Source organism: Orbicella faveolata, unplaced genomic scaffold, assembly GCF_042242905.1.
Source record: "Orbicella faveolata isolate gen_17 unplaced genomic scaffold, um_ofav_v1 contig_24, whole genome shotgun sequence".
Taxonomy (NCBI): Eukaryota; Metazoa; Cnidaria; class Anthozoa; order Scleractinia; family Merulinidae; genus Orbicella; species Orbicella faveolata.
Window position 1 is genome coordinate 28,536,898 of NW_028301552.1, and position 15,739 is coordinate 28,552,636.

At 40.2% G+C, this 15,739-nt stretch overlaps 1 protein-coding gene across 1 annotated transcript; it reads left to right on the forward strand.

Moving 5' to 3' along the window:
- The first annotated feature begins 7,393 nt into the window (after window positions 1-7,393).
- LOC110045719 (splicing regulator SDE2-like) lies at window positions 7,394-14,282 on the forward strand. The gene is made up of 6 exons (XM_020751337.2): window positions 7,394-7,540; window positions 10,639-10,874; window positions 11,470-11,639; window positions 11,718-11,841; window positions 12,459-12,924; window positions 13,306-14,282. The coding sequence occupies exons 1-6, from the start codon at window positions 7,430-7,432 to the stop codon at window positions 13,525-13,527; spliced, it is 1,329 nt and encodes a 442-aa protein (XP_020606996.2). The 5' UTR covers window positions 7,394-7,429; the 3' UTR covers window positions 13,528-14,282.
- The last annotated feature ends 1,457 nt before the right edge of the window (window positions 14,283-15,739 follow it).

A 15,739-nucleotide genomic window follows, 5' to 3' on the forward strand; every position in this document is an offset into this window, starting at 1 on the left:
TCAGTCGACGCCCACTGCGAAAAGTGTTTAATTGTAAACTGCACGGGAAAAAGAGAGAAATGAACACAAGCCACCATTAACATGGAGGCAGACTTTTTTCGACTGGTCGGCTTTTTGAGTTACAGGCGAATGTTTTTCTAATCTTGGATTTCTACGACAATCTCAAGGCAGACTAGCCTCCTGCGGAAGCGCTGTTTGGGCTCGTCACGACGAGCCTCGTAGGCGGCTAAAAGTAGACTGGACCATGGATATAGGGGATACAGCTGAACAGTCCTGGCTGAATTTTACTTGTTTATCTTTACATTTCTTAGGAGGCCGGGTCACTGTAGAAGTGGTCCCCAGAATGCCCTTCTTATAGAGACTTCTTATTTATTAGTCTTAAAGCGCAAAAGTGGTCAAATTTTTCAGTTGGTCATTCCAAGTCCAGTTGCTCAATCCAGACCATTCTTTTTTGAGAAACCAGAAACTGCAAGGGACCGCATACGATAAACGCTGCCAACGTAGGATCTACATGAGATCTGATCAACCAAAAAAAGTATGAAGACAAACAGTAGACTGCAATAGACAAACAATAGACTATCGTATGCGGTCCCTTGCAGTTTCTGGTTTCTCATTTATGTATTTTTGGACCGTAAGTCTTTTCAGATCCGATACGCTGCGTTTTTAAAGCATGGTACTGGCCATGCGGTTGAATGTTTAAATGTTTAGGCTGGCCTTGTCCAGCCACATTTATTCTTTTGCTTTTCGAGACACCAATCTTGACACTTTGTCTCCATGCGCCCCGAAACACATGATGTTGCAACGCGTGTTTCGGAACGCAAGTGAGTTCAAAGTACGGAACTTGATATAGTGAACGGGTCATTTTGCAATTTATGTGCGTTGGCTGTTGGGCTGGCGTTACATATCTTCGCTACACAGTGCTGACGAGCCCCAAGAAGGACGAAACAGCTGTCCACTGTTGCGATCCTCCTTCATCGGTTCTTGTCATGTTGGTGTCTCGAAACGTTTTTCACGTAGTATCAGCCTTGCAGTCTATTGTTTGTCTTCATTCTTTTTTGCATCCAGTTTATAAGTACCTCATTGATGCATTTCTACCTTAGAAAAATATCATTTTGAACTAAGATAAAAAAAAAGACTCAAAATCATTTGATTGCCTGGTACTTTTTTGGAATAGCTATATGATCGACACCTTGTTTAAGTTACACCGCATTTGTTGTCTCTTTTGCGAGAAAGAGACGGAAAAAGACAATGTAACCTCGTTCCCACGCTCTCTCCCCTCTGCCTCCCTTGTCGTTCGGACAATGTTGTCAGTGTCACAGGCGATGCAATATCGTACAATGATTCACATTTTTGAATAGTCGGATGCTTGGAGCGATTTTCACTTGAGTGTCGACAAGTTATTACTTACTTACTTAATCCTCTTCGTCACCTGTGGGACAAGTTATTGGTTTTACATCACTACGCTACACGATTGGCTTAAAAATTCGCCCCACTTTCTCATCCAATCAGAAGTAAAACAAAAACCAATCGTGACTCGCTTGCACTCGTTTTCCCGCGCTTCACGTCAGCTACATGTATTTACTTCGAGTTTTGATCGGCTCATTGGATTGTCTGTGTCTTTTGTGATTGGCCAGAGCAGCCTCGTTCCCAGAGTCTTTTCCCGCCCCACCCCCAAGCAAGGGAAAAGACCGAGGTTGTGGCCAGAGTGATTGCTTTGGTTTTGGTTTACGACACAGAACTCAATTGAAAACTGCTGGAAAGTTTTTTTCTGGCATATATATAGTTGGGGAGGCGCGGTGGCTTCATGGTTAGTGCGTTCGTCTCCGGATCGAGCGGTCCGGGTTCGAGCCCTGGCCGGGGACATTGTGTTGTGTTCTTGGGCAAGACACTTTACTCTCACAGTGTCTCTCTCCACCCAGGTGTATAAATGGGTACCGGCGAACTTAATGCTGGGGGTAACCCTGCGATGGACTAGCATCCCATCCAGGGGGGAGTAGAAATACTCCTAGTCGCTTCATGCTACAGAAACCGGGATAAGCTCCGGCCTGATAGGCCACTTGGCTCGTATGCAGACTTTACTTTTTAAGATAGTAACGACTCAGTACGGAGCTTCTCTCAATGACATTTAGTAATGTACCTCCGGTATCTCGCTCTGAGCTTGGGCAACACAGATGATGATACCAATAACAACCAAGAAAACTTTCTTTGAGGTTATAAACTTCATTTTCTTGTTCAACTAATTCAATGGTCTCGATATTGTGCTGAAACAAACAAACATTTTAGCAGTCAGTTAGAGAGTTGTCAAGAAGGCGTGACTAGTGTTTTTCTTTGCAAGCCCGAGACATTTTGACTTTTAAACTGGGACGGAGGCCGAAATAAGAAAAATGACACGTTTGATTACGTTGAAAAATTAAAAAAAGTTGCCTTCCCTGCATAACCGAACACACGCAAAGGTTATGAGGTATGGACGCGTTGGTCAGCCTTCGCGCTCTACGCTCGCACCCAGTTCTCTGTTCCTGGTCGGCAAAATATTAATTAATGTCAATACTTATTATCACAAATTATATTTTCTGGGGACGGGGAAACAAACCAGTCACTGTGATGTGACAATAAGATGTTAGCGGTGGATTTTCAACTCCCTTTCAGTTGTAATAAAAAGTCAGTCTTCAAATTCTCTTTTTCACAGAAACCAAACACAGCTGTTTTAACACCAACAGATCGGCATTTTTTCATAATCCCGCCTTTTTTATGTATTCTTGATTTGATTCGGACTAAGCCATTGTCGGGCATAATTTAGCCTTGCATACGGCTGGCGCGCCTGAAATTTGACCAATCAGGATTAAGCAGGCGGAAAAACTTTACTGTCCTGACGAGTCCTGACAATGTACGTTAACAGGAAAGGCATTGAAATCAGGCAACGTTTCTCACTGGAGATGGCATTAAATATTCTCAAAACCATATCAGATTCTAAAAAGTGAAAAATATGAAACATTTTGTATCTCCAAGCTTTTAATTTGGCGCCAAAAATGGGTCGCCGCACTCGCCGGCATCGATCCGGCTCGCAGTTCGTCGAGTGTCGTCAGGTAGGATAGTCATAGTTAATAGAGGGGAATGGTTTAATATGAAACTCGAAAAAGTTCTTTGTTGTATGTTTTTGTTCTCTTTTTTGGCCTTGACCGTGCACAAAATAGTTGTCTACTCCTGACCGAGGAACTAACCAATAGAAATGTTTAATTACGTAATTCTAGCATAGTGTATGAACGCAAAACAAAAGATTGTATACGGTCGTGGACATCTTGGCATCTTTGTTTGTTCCTCTGATGTTTGCCGGGCTTCATAACCATTCCCCTCTATGGGATAATATTTGTCTTACTTTGAACAAAATATGCCGTTCCTCGTCAAATTAAACCTTGAATTATCAAGTTAACCATTAGAAGAGACCAAAGCAACGCTAGCATGGTCTTTATTTTTGTAAGCTGCCAAGAAAAAAGGCTATTATGGTGTCGTTTCGGTAGGACAGCTCAGTTTTGACTGCTGCTCGTGACTACTTCGGGTGACTTCAGAAGTTGTCACAACACAGTGACTGGTTTATTTATTTTATTTATTACAATTTAACGGCGAAGATAACATGTAAAATACAAGCAATAAAAGAATAAAATGGCCATAAGGATGGTCAGCAAAAGAGACAAAGTCCCTATACTATGCAGACCACCTGATAAAAGAAAAAAATGGGAAAAAAAAAATCTAAAACAGCTTAATTAAGTTAAATTAAGTTTATTTTTTCATCTAAGCAGTCGTAAGACTGGCCAGACTGGAAAGCTCAAAACTAATGCAAAGTGCAAAACAAACCTCTTAGCGAAAAGAAAATTGGTTTAAAAAATCGAATAGTTCGAGAAATTACAGAGTTCGACTGAGGGGAGAAAAACGACATTTGGTTCGAGTTATCGGGAAGTTCAAAAAATCAAAAATTCCACTGGGATTCCACTGTATTTCGTTCTCGAAAGCGCCTAGGACGCGAAACACGTAACTTGTATGTACTCGACTAGATTCATCACTTAAAGCGTACAGTGTTTCTTGCATTTCCTGGGGAACACAAAAGTGGAGATATCGACACAAAGTGAAAACGCTGGCTTGACAAAAAAGAAATAAACTCAGCTTGTACAAACTTCAACTTCGGTAGATCAGGGCAAGATTTTTGCTACCCCCAGACTAAACAATATCTTAGTTACTGAAAGGGTTCACTCAAACTTACCGAATAACGGAATTTTTACGGTAACCTCAAACGTGCACTGAGTTCAAGTCTTGTTCACTCCAGCCTGCCACCCTTAAGGACTGCCGTAGACGGACGCTTTCTCACAGAACACGAAGTAATGTCAAATAAATCATTTTCGGAATTAGTGCTTTTTGCGAAGAAGAACAACGGAGTTAGCGCGGTAAATTACAGTAAGCCATTTCCATTAAAACCTTTGCCATTCGAATAATATAAAACTGGTAGATTAGTACAAATACAAAAACTGAACCCCTAGGGGATTGTCACCCTTCGCATGTAGAATATTTCACTGAGTACCTTGCCGATCAGCCGAACTTTTCAAAATTTTTAAGCCTGTAGTTTTTTTGTAAAGGTCTTTAAAGCGATTTGACATTCAAATCTTGATTGTGGCCGGCCGGGTAGCAATTCTTCTTTCTCTTTAAAGGGACACAGTCAGCTTTGGGACCGCGCTGACCTGGACACTAGTTTCCTTACTTTGAAAAGAGTTCACCTCAACCTGAAATCAAAGTTACGCGTCGAGTACGTAGAGAAATCCGCTTCAATCTTCGCAGTGTTTTGCTAAATTTTCAATCTTTAACTGAAAAACCTGTTTTTGAGCGTGCTTTTGCTCATCCTATGATATTACTTTATCATATTTGGTTAAAAACAGTGTGGATCGCGTCTCCAAAAGAACATGAGCCATATAAACAAGTTAAGTCCTAATTACTTCAGAGATGGGCGTTTCTTTGGTTCAGTAGGCGAAAGTCTCTCTGCCGCACACAAAATCAACACAAGCCCTTTCAAGCTACTTATCAACGGCAAAGTATTTTCAGGAGTATAAGCACACTCGCAGCTGCACAAGCACTCTTAAAACTTAAAAGACCGTGCTGTTCTCTACAGAAATGTTTTGAACTTTGAATCCAAGAATTGGTGTATTGTGGAAATCCTAGTAAAGTATTTCTGGGTTATCAAATGCCAACAAAAGGGGCAAACAATTCCTTTTGTGTGATCTTGGTCGCGCAGTAACCACGTTTCAAATACGTAATCTGTCGGTAAGCTGACCACAGAAACGGTTTGATTAGCATACCACCAGGTTTAGCCCGGGAAAACAGAGTGATTGCCAGCTTTTCGGTTTCACGCCGTCTGTGTTCGCTTCCCAAAAAAAATTCTGACTGCAGTCTGTTGCTCTCTCGAAATATAATCTGGCTCGAAAGGTGAACAGATTTAATTATTTAGTTAGAGACCAATGGATATTTTCAAGAATGAAACCAGCAGTTGAATTAGAGAGTATCTCCAGCGCCACCCTTTCCTCGTGCCAAGGCCCCGCCGGCTAACGGGGACAGGCGGCTCTGGGGACGAGAATATAAAGTCTGAAGAAAGAAAAAAAAAATAGAAAAATTAAAAACAACAACAGTAAAAAAGAGTAAATCGACTGTCCTCTTTTACCACTACACTGGCAGGGATTAGCACTCCACAAACTGAGGAGTGCTGATATGGCTTAATATGACTTGGGGAGATTAAGGGCCTGTTTACAAGAAGAGAGGGTTACCCTAGCAAGCGGGTTACCCTAGCACTCACATATTTCCTCATTTTTACTTTGTCATGTTTACAAGACAGCCAGGGTTACACCCGGCTAGGCAGGTTACCCTATCTGCATGCTAGGGTTACCCTGGCAGGCGGGTTAACTTTTTTTCTTGTAAACACTCCAGGTAGGGTTAATCCGCCTACCCGGGTTAACTTTCTAATTGTTTCCAGAGCCTTTGAGTGTAACCATGCATTAAGTTATCCCGAGTTGTAGGGTTAGCCTACCTGTGAAATTTTGCTTGTAAACCCGGGCTATCTTTTGGCCTCCAGCTAGGGTTAACCCGCTTGCTAGGGTAACCCTCCCTCCTTGTAGACAGGCCCTAAGATATTGAAATTGGAGGAATAATATCGCTTAGCAAGCTTGACGGTTAGGCTATATATTAGGGTCAGGGATTAAGTGTCTCTTCAAATCTCAAAAACTAAAACTAGAAGACAAGTTTCAGAAACTGCGGCTTTCCACAAGTTGTTCGAGATTTCCCAAAAAGTTGCTCGCAGTTTCTCAAACAGTTGCTCAAAAGTTGCTCAAAAAAAGTCAAAAGTTGCGTTTTGTTACGAAAGTTGCTCAGAAGTTGCTCCAAAGCTAAAAAAATTGTTGCTCTCTCCCTTTATTTCGTCTGATGCAAAAGGCAACAAAAGTAAGATTTCTAAGCACTTCGTGCAATTTTGCGGCGTAACCACTAATCAGCGTTGCTAAATAATTTTGTCCTCAATAAAACCCAAAAAATGTATGAGTAAAGATTACGCATCAATATATATTAATATTAATTTTGTAAAAATTCTTCACCTGATCATGAGACACTCGAGTTAGTCGAGTGTGAAAAAAAAAAAAACACGCTGACCTAGCAGCCCGAAAGTACGCTTCTTGCACCCATGATCTGCCCCATCGGGGAGGGGGATCTGCCCTTTTTCACAGGTTAATAAATTGTCTACTAAAAGATTGTGAAATATGGAAGCAAGGCCGCTTTAAGCACTAAAAGCTGCTCCGAGTTGATAGAAAACTAGAAATTGCTCAGAATGCAAAAAGTTGCTCGAAACGAAAAAAGTCACTCGAAATGCAAAAAGTTGCCAAAAAGTTGCCGAACAACTTGTTGAGAGCCCTATCAGAAACTACCGAAAGACCTAAGTTTGAAAATAAAAGGCACACGGCGGTGAAAAACTTGACAAACGCGTGTCGTAATCAATGTTTCAATTAGACTACGTGTAGTTCCTCTTTTGCTTAGTCCGTCGAGCGAGACGCGAAAGAAAACCACGAGAAAAAATGGCCGCCTAAGATCCTTTCGCGCGCTTCTCACTCCCGACGTGGCGCCGGCCCCGGCGCCGGCCCAGGATTTTTCTCGCGGTTTTCGTTCGCGTCTCGCTCGACGGGCTAAGCGAAAGAGGGACTATTACTCGTAGTCTTTGTTTCAATGCTTTGACGTACATACTCAGAAGTAACCATTTAACTTACAAATAAATTTAAATTTAAAGTGAAAAGACTAGACTGAAATGCCAGACGTCATCTCCCGCCCTCAGCGGAGATGAGACCAATGGTTCTCAGATCGCACGCGGTTAGAATGTAACTACCCACAACGCCACGCGTTACTTAAAATTTTCAAAATGTCTGCCTTCTTGTATTCTTTTCATCGAGGGCTTTATTGCTTAAATTTGGACGACTGTTTGGTTGAAAGTGGAAGGCAATTGAAGAAGATCGCATCGGATTGCTGTGGGGTAGGTTTTAAAGATAGTTTAGGGTCAGAGATACATCATTTTCAATGTAAACCTAGATGGGATGTGATCATGCCCGTTTGGCGGTCTTCGATATCGACCAGGCGCAAGTTGATAGATAACCAAGTGTTTCACTTGCCTGCCGATAGAAATTAACAGTTTCTGTAAATTAGGTCTTGTGGCCTTAGCAGGAGTTTTTGTTCAAAAGAATTTAAACTTAGAAACATTTATCATAGATTGCATCATTCTACCAAACCGGATCGAGTCTCTTTGAGTAGGTATTCTTGGGCGCTTTCTACTTACCCAGAAATTCCAAACCATCGAGAAGGGAGCAAATCGTATGGAAATTTCCTGGGAAAGTGCCGTGAGGAAAAATCAAATGGAACAGGAAATTTCCTGGTAAATATTTTGGAACATTCGCGTATATGGCCTTGCTAGGAGGGGGAAGGGAGGGGAGGACGAGGGGGACAGGGGAGTCTGAACCTTCTGCTTCCCCTACCCTGCTCTCCTGCTTTCCGTACCTTTATCTCCTGACTACCGCCCTGCCCATCCTGCTCCTGTCCCCTGTAAATTAGGAGACTCAAAACACATCCTAGTCATTTAGCTGCGCAATCCTTAGGTGTTTCTTTTCCTTTTTTCCTTCATTTTCAGTCTTGCTCCTCTTACTTGGGTCTTTTGACAGTTTAAGTGACAACCTTTCATGACCTATGATGTAACCACTGTCAAAGGGCTCCAATTTCACCAGAAGTAATGAATGAAAAATTTTGATCTAAAGATCAGGCACAGCATACATGTGACTTTAATCTCACCTTAAGCCTCAGTTTGCTAGCCCAAGAGCAAATTTTGATAAATCACCACCCCAGAAGTCTCAAAAGACGCCAAATGTATTAAGTCAAATAACATTTTGAGTTCTTGTTTCTTGAAAGTATTTTGAACGCTTAATGAACAACAAAAATTAGCATTTTGCATTTCCCTCCTTCTTCCCTCCCTCTTAGAACTCTGGCTTCCCACCCTTTCTTCTCCTGCCTCCCATCCCCCTGCCTCCCTCCCACCCCCACTTGAGAGGTTGTCCTCTATTCCAGAAATTACAGTTAATGCTGTTCTATTCCCCACTGGAAATTTCTTAGCCTGTGTCACAGCTACCCTCCCTGAAAGAAAAATCGACAAGACGCATAATAATTATTATGTGTGATCCTGTTGTTAATAATTATGGTGTTCAAAGTACGCAACTTTTCCAGGACTGTGTGAAATATTACCCAGGGGTTTTATTAGAAGCCGGGACCCGGGTACCAGTACCCGTCTACTCTGAGTACAGTACCCGCCTTCGCTCAAATGAGGTCTCAAGTAGACTGAAATACAAAATCAAAAGCCAGACTAACTGAAACTTCTTTTCACTGCTCTTCTGCTTTGCTAGCCGAGTCTAACCAGGAATTTTTTCTCCGAATTACAGTTCTTTTTCCATGAAAACTGATATTTTTGTGTCTGGATTACTGAAGGATTTCTCAAGCAAAGTAATAAATTTCGAAGTTTGAGCGCATCGCTTATCTTTGCGAAACGCATTGTGTACGTTATCAAAGTAGTTATCAGGACCCTCTCTCATGCTGTTACATAACATTTGCACGTGACATTTCACATGACCGAAAGCACACGGTTTAAAATGACGACGAATATAAACAAGAATAAAAAATCTCACGCCCAAGGCATCCTTGATAATTTCTTTGTCATAGTTCCCAAAAAGTCAAAAGGTGAGTTATTAATACATTACAAGTTATCTTTTCAACATAATGAACTTGCACTGGCGGATATAAATAGAGTGGGCGTTTTGCAGGTCAAAAGAGTCATTGAACTGCCACGACCTTTGAATACAAACAATCAAAATTGGCTATTGCGAGAACTCTGAGAACTTTCAAACCTGCTGAATTGTATGGTTATTGGACATTACTAACAGTCATATAACAAGATGGTCAATTAAATTTCCTAGGAAACAACAAACACTGTGTAAGAGCCTGCGGATGTTGTCCTATGAACATTACTTTAACAAACAAGCCGGTTACATTATTGTTTTTCATGAAGTCACTTTGTGCTTGTCAATTTAGTAAATTCTCTAAGGCTGTGAACAGTTGCAATATTCTTTTTCAAGAAGTCACTTTTGTGCTAGTATGGGTAAAAGCTCTGTAAATTATTCACAATTTTTGTTTTCAAAATGAGGATGTACACTTATAAATTTCCACCTCAGAATGCTGGAAAATGCATTTCCAAGAGTCTAATTTTGAAAATTTTCCAGGGGACCATGCCCCCAGATCCCCTTAGAGGCTTGGGCCTCCAGGTTATAGGGGTGCCTGCTTACTCAACTGTAAGAAACCTCCTACTTCAAAACTGGCTGAAACCCCTGATGACCTGATTAGTTGATGGATTGTTTGCGGTTTAAGGTCTTGTGCAAAGATCATGTGCAGAGAGCAAGTTCCTTTGTTGTCTCTGCGTGTCACGTCAGCTGCTGTGATATTGAAATGTATTTTATGTGTGGATAATTTATGCAAGGAACACGATTATCAATGGCAACACACAGATGCTCTCTCCCTTTTTTTTCATTTGGAGAGGGCAGCTGTGATACAGTTTCGAAATTTCCAGAAATTGAAACTGGGAATTTCTGATGGCATGGAAAGCACCCCTAGTATCTCTGAATCTCTGACGGCCTTCTCAAAGATGTCAAATTGAATGTGTAATGAGAGATGATGCTCCTTATGCTTCTTTGCAAAAATTGTGTTGGATATTTACCCTGCTGAAAGAAAGAAAATAAAAACCTGACTCTCTAAGAATTAGAGCATTTTCAATACTTTCTGTATCTCCATCTCTACTTCTGACATGTGCATAAGGCTTAAAACTGTATTCTTTACTTGCATTTGGTGATATCTTGTAACCAGTGATGAATGGGCCCTGTATTGACCAATATTAGTATAGGTAGTCATATGAATACAATTAAGGATTTACAAGTAGTACTCATTTATTATGCATTGCAGTAAACCCTTTGTAAGATGTCTCTCTTGGGTCAAATTCAAAGTGAGTTCATTTTTTAAGGCTCTTGTTATTTTATTTAATGGTAGGGTGTCCCTGTGGAAGAACTGTCTGTCATCCATAATGGCCGCCTGGTCACTGAAGACAGTAAGCTACACCTTCAAGCTGGAGATGTGTGCTACGCAACTCTGCTTCTCCAAGGTGGAAAGGGAGGATTTGGTTCCATGCTGCGAGCGCTTGGTGCCCAGATAGAGAAAACAACAAACAGAGAAGCCTGCAGAGACTTGAGTGGAAGGCGAATGAGGGACATCAATGATGAGAAAAAGTAAGGATCTGTCATAGCTAGACAGGGCTGGATCCAGGATTTTTCAAGGGGGCTGTCTGGTACCTTGAGGTTGCAGAATCATTGGAGCATGTCCCCAAAATGCTGCAATTTGGTAATTGGAACCTACTTGAAAGCTGTCACATCAGAAATACTAGTAATGCTACAAAGTAGAAATTACAATGAGGTACAGTGTACCTGTCCAGAGCAGTTGCTGTCATTTGTGCTATACTATAAATTTACAGTCTTTTCATTTTGCTCCTCCAAAAGGGGGGTGGCTTGACACTTAATCCACCACCCACCCCTAAATCTACCCTTGCTCAAATTACAAATACATGCTGTTAATACAGCCATCATTGGGCTATAGAAGTTGATTTCCAGTCCATACCGTGCACTCTCAGGAGTTTGTTTTTGTTTTGATTCATTTAAAAAGTCACAAGATTGGTTTTGGTTGGCTGAAAAAGGGGTAAGAAAGTCTTGAGCCAATCACATAGCCTGGTAATGCAAAACTAATTACTTTTCAACACTCGAGCCAGAACTGCTCTAAAGTGGATTTGTATTAATATTTTGAGAAAAAAATTTTCTTCCATTTGTTTAGGATTGCTGAGTGGGTTTCCAACCAAGCCGAGAGGGAGCGTGAAAAAGAAAAACAGAAACAGGAAAGGTTGGCAAGGAGAAGAGCAATGCCCAAGCACACATTTGATGATCAATCTTACACACAACACATTCAGCAAAACTCTGAACGAATAGAGGATGCACTGCACCAAGGTAAAATACTAACCTAACCTACTAAGCGTGGCTTTGCTCCTTCATTGTTCAAATTTTTCTCATTTGTTATTGGTACAGGACTGAAAGCAGCTGGGAGTTCAACATTAACTTCAAGCTCAACTTCAGTAGAGAAAACAGCAAACAAGAGAGTTCATACTGATGAACCCTCAACTTCAAGAGGAGGGAAAAAAAGTCGATTGTGGTAAGTTGCTGGTATTTTTAAGACGTCGGAGGAGTTCAGAATTATGCAACAAATGAATGGGCACCTAACCACTATCAGTCTGTAGCCTGAATAATGTGGATAAACTGCCCTATGATCAATCCCAGTGGACCATTATCAAGAATTAGAGTTCATGCACTGTTAGTTTCAGTCTCTGATTTCAAAAATGATTGTCATCATGTAGTGCTATTTTTGTTGGCCACATGGGCACCAGTTGAACCAAATGAAAAGGATGTTTACCTGTTGCCATGACTCAGAGCAATGTTAGTACCTAGTACAGGCTTAAATTTGTTTTCCACCTGGAAGAACTTTTTTTTGAAGAACATTATGTCTTCTGGTAGTCGGTGACATTGCAACAAGTCATGATTGTGAATGAAAATTTTTGTTTATTATAACTTCAGCTTTATTGTCGAGTCAGTAACAATAATACTATTAGATGAGCAGTTATTTGAAACTTCAAAAATTGATAGTGCTTAAAGCGAGCTGGTTGTCTGAAATTGATAGTAGATCCTCAGTTTATAAACACAATGTGATCTAAAAACCCCTCAAAGAACTAAAGAACCTTCTCGTAATAAAATAAACTTACCTTTTGAGTTCAGGTTAGGAATGGATGAGCTGCCAGACAGTGATGAAGAGGACGATGAATTTTCTCCTTCAGAAAGTGACAGCAAGGCTGCACCAAGTAGTTGTACCAGTACGTCAACCGATGCATCATTTTCCAGCACTCGAGTTGAGCCACCCAGGTCACCTCAGGCTCCTGAGGACAGACATATGGACATGGAGACAGAGACAATCAAAACAGCCATGCCGACATCAGATGCAGAAACAGAGGTGCAGGAAAAGACAGCTACGCAGACATTAGAAACAGACACGGAAATGCAGGCAGTGACAAGTATGCAGGCCTTGGAAACAGATGTGGACAACAGTGATCACCAAAGAGATAGGGCTGCAGAAGACACTCAAGAAAATGGTACATCGTTAAAAACAACTAAGCAAGGAGTAGAAGACACTGGAAACACAAGCCTTGCTGACAGCCAAGTAACTGAGGAACAGAGCCTGGAAAAGGTTAGAATGTGATCATAATTTAATTAATTTGGCACAATGCATTTGAACATGCACATGATCTCGTGAATCATAGAATATGGCTGGGATTATACTGAATGCAAATTTGATCAGAATTTTTGTACGAGATTTTATGGCAGTTTGATGGTTTTTAAAAAGATCACTGCCCTCCTACAACTGTTCTAAGTGTAATGCTGTGTTGAGCTGTGCAGCACTGGTATTAGACAAATGTAAAATTAGGCTGAAGGGGGAATAGAAATACTCTTAGCTGCTCAGTTGAACTGAAACTGAAGCTAAATGCTCACCCTCCTGATGGGCTGCTGTGCTGAAAACATGCGTTTCATAAAATGAGCCATACCTCACCTTTGATAATTTTCATTTTAGGTTGAGTTTCACCTTGACAACTACACTTCTGCTGAGGAACTTGAATCTCTGGGATTGGATCGTTTAAAGGTTGAGCTAAACACAAGAGGGCTAAAGTGCGGAGGAACATTACAGCAGAGGGCTCAGAGGTTGTTTGCCACCAAAGGGGTCCCCTTAGATCAACTGGATCCCACATTCTTTGCCAAGCCAACAGGCAGCAAGAAATCTAATGTTAAGAAGTGAGAGACTTTGTTGAAACTCGACAGCCATCGAATATGATAAGCTCATGTTTATACATATATGTGGGATGTAGCTGCGATGCAATGCTGCCAACCTATAAACATTGATGGCAACAAACTGATTATGAATACAGCATGGCATTTTCTTATGCATATTAAATATTTTGTAAAAACCGACAATTTGGGTCTTGAGCATCTCTGCTGGCTATCCATAGGCCCCCAAAACATACCATACACATGCATGTAGTTGCTTTGTGCCTGTGCAGCATTCATTCTATTTGACAGTGCAGCTGGTTTTATTTTCTGGGTCTTTTGAAAAGCTAACCAATTAAACTACATGACTTGCAAAAAAATGTGGATGTTAACATTTCGGGTGTTTAATTTTTGGACAAATTTGGGACAGAAAATTTTGGACACTTTGCTGAAACATAGCTTAAGTAAGTTTACACCTACAAAACACGAATTAGACTGAAACAATATCTGTGAAAATGGTAGTTTTACTGCAGCCTCAAGGTTGAACAGACACACTGACAAGAAAATAACACAAATGGTATAAAGCCATTATCTATATCAAGCAGTGTCTCACCTAGAGTGCGCTTCATAAAGGAAACTAAGAGCTTTGGAGCTACTTAAAAGTTTTATACTGTACTGTAAATATTTCTAATGCTTAAAAATTTTGAGAAATCTAAGGAGTAATGTAATTCGACATTTCGATGTATTTAACATCATTATCAAGAATAAAAATCATTGAATGTCAAAGTTGTTAAAAGAGTTGAATTATGAATGTCATCAGCTGGCATTCATTCATATGCAAATTGAGTCAGACTGCACATTCAATGATGGTTTGAGATCTTGTATATTAAACATTTTGTAAATAATGCAGTCTAGTTTATTCTGGCACTTTATTGAGGACCGAAAAATTGTCCGTGATGATTGGTTTGTCAACTCCATGTTGTTTCATATGTTTGCCAATCAAAGATCTGGGCGGTTTTATTTCAAACACTTTTTCTGTCCAAAAATAAAGATCGTCCATACTTTTTTTGCAAGTAATGTATGCTGGCTTGAATTTTTTGTTGCTACTACAGACACTTTAGACAGAAAATCGTTACTTAACATAACTATAAATTTTACTGTTCAGCACCTCATAAGGATAACCTTGAAGGATATCAATGAATTGGAGTGTCTGTTAACAGACGGGTCCATTGTTGAGTGGAGGCTTCAATTTGGCATTTTCAAGAGTCCTTGTTACACAGGGCCATGGACAGAAAAAAAAATATGGCTGAGGCATGGTCCATGGTTAAATTCTCTTCTTAGTTATTTAGCAGTGGTCTACTTTCCCCTTCAAAAAAGAAACAACAGAAATAAAAACAATGACTAAGGCAAGCGCCTTGGTTTGCCTCATACTATGGTTCTGTTGCATACTTATTCTCTCTTACCCCTGCCAGTGATCTAATTTGCAAACAGTTTAAACATTATTCATCCCAACTTAGATAATATTTGTTTCCTTCACTTTCAAGTAAATTGTTAGATAAAATGTAGAAAATTGTATACTGACAGAGTACAGCAGTCTTTTGGTATCAAAATGTTTGATTGAAATCTGACATTCCTCAAGGAATTGTGGTTAACTGTGACCAGCTACCAATTTTCTCAAGAAATCCAGTTTAATCCAGTTTATTTAAGTAAACTGTAAATAACTCATTTTTTTGGGTGTTATTTTGGTTGATTTAAAACTTTGCTTTTTCTTGGTGTCAAAGAAAAGGACTACATTGTAGTCTGCTGTTTTGGTGCATTAAGTAATAAAAATGTAAATTATGTAAACTTTTCTTGAGCTCATAATGATTACAATTATTTGGCCTTAGATCTCAGGGGTGAACAATTTATTTATTTTGCTATTTGATGGTGTAAGTGGTTTACAGTAAGAAGGGTTCTCAACTAAGATTCATGTAGGAGAAAATGAAAATAATCAACTGAAGGAAAATCACTATGAACTTAAATGAACCCAAGACAATGACCAGACTAAAAAACAGTGGTGTGTTGTTCTTATAACGATCTCAATCATCTGATCTTGTTTTTCAGGGATGGACAATTTTATTTTGTTTCGTTTCCAGTGATGGATGTGGTGTCCTCTCTCATAATGATGAAAATCATTTCAAGATTTGACCTTGCACAATTTTATTTATATTTTTTGGGAGGTGGGGTGGGGGGCAGGGTCGGGG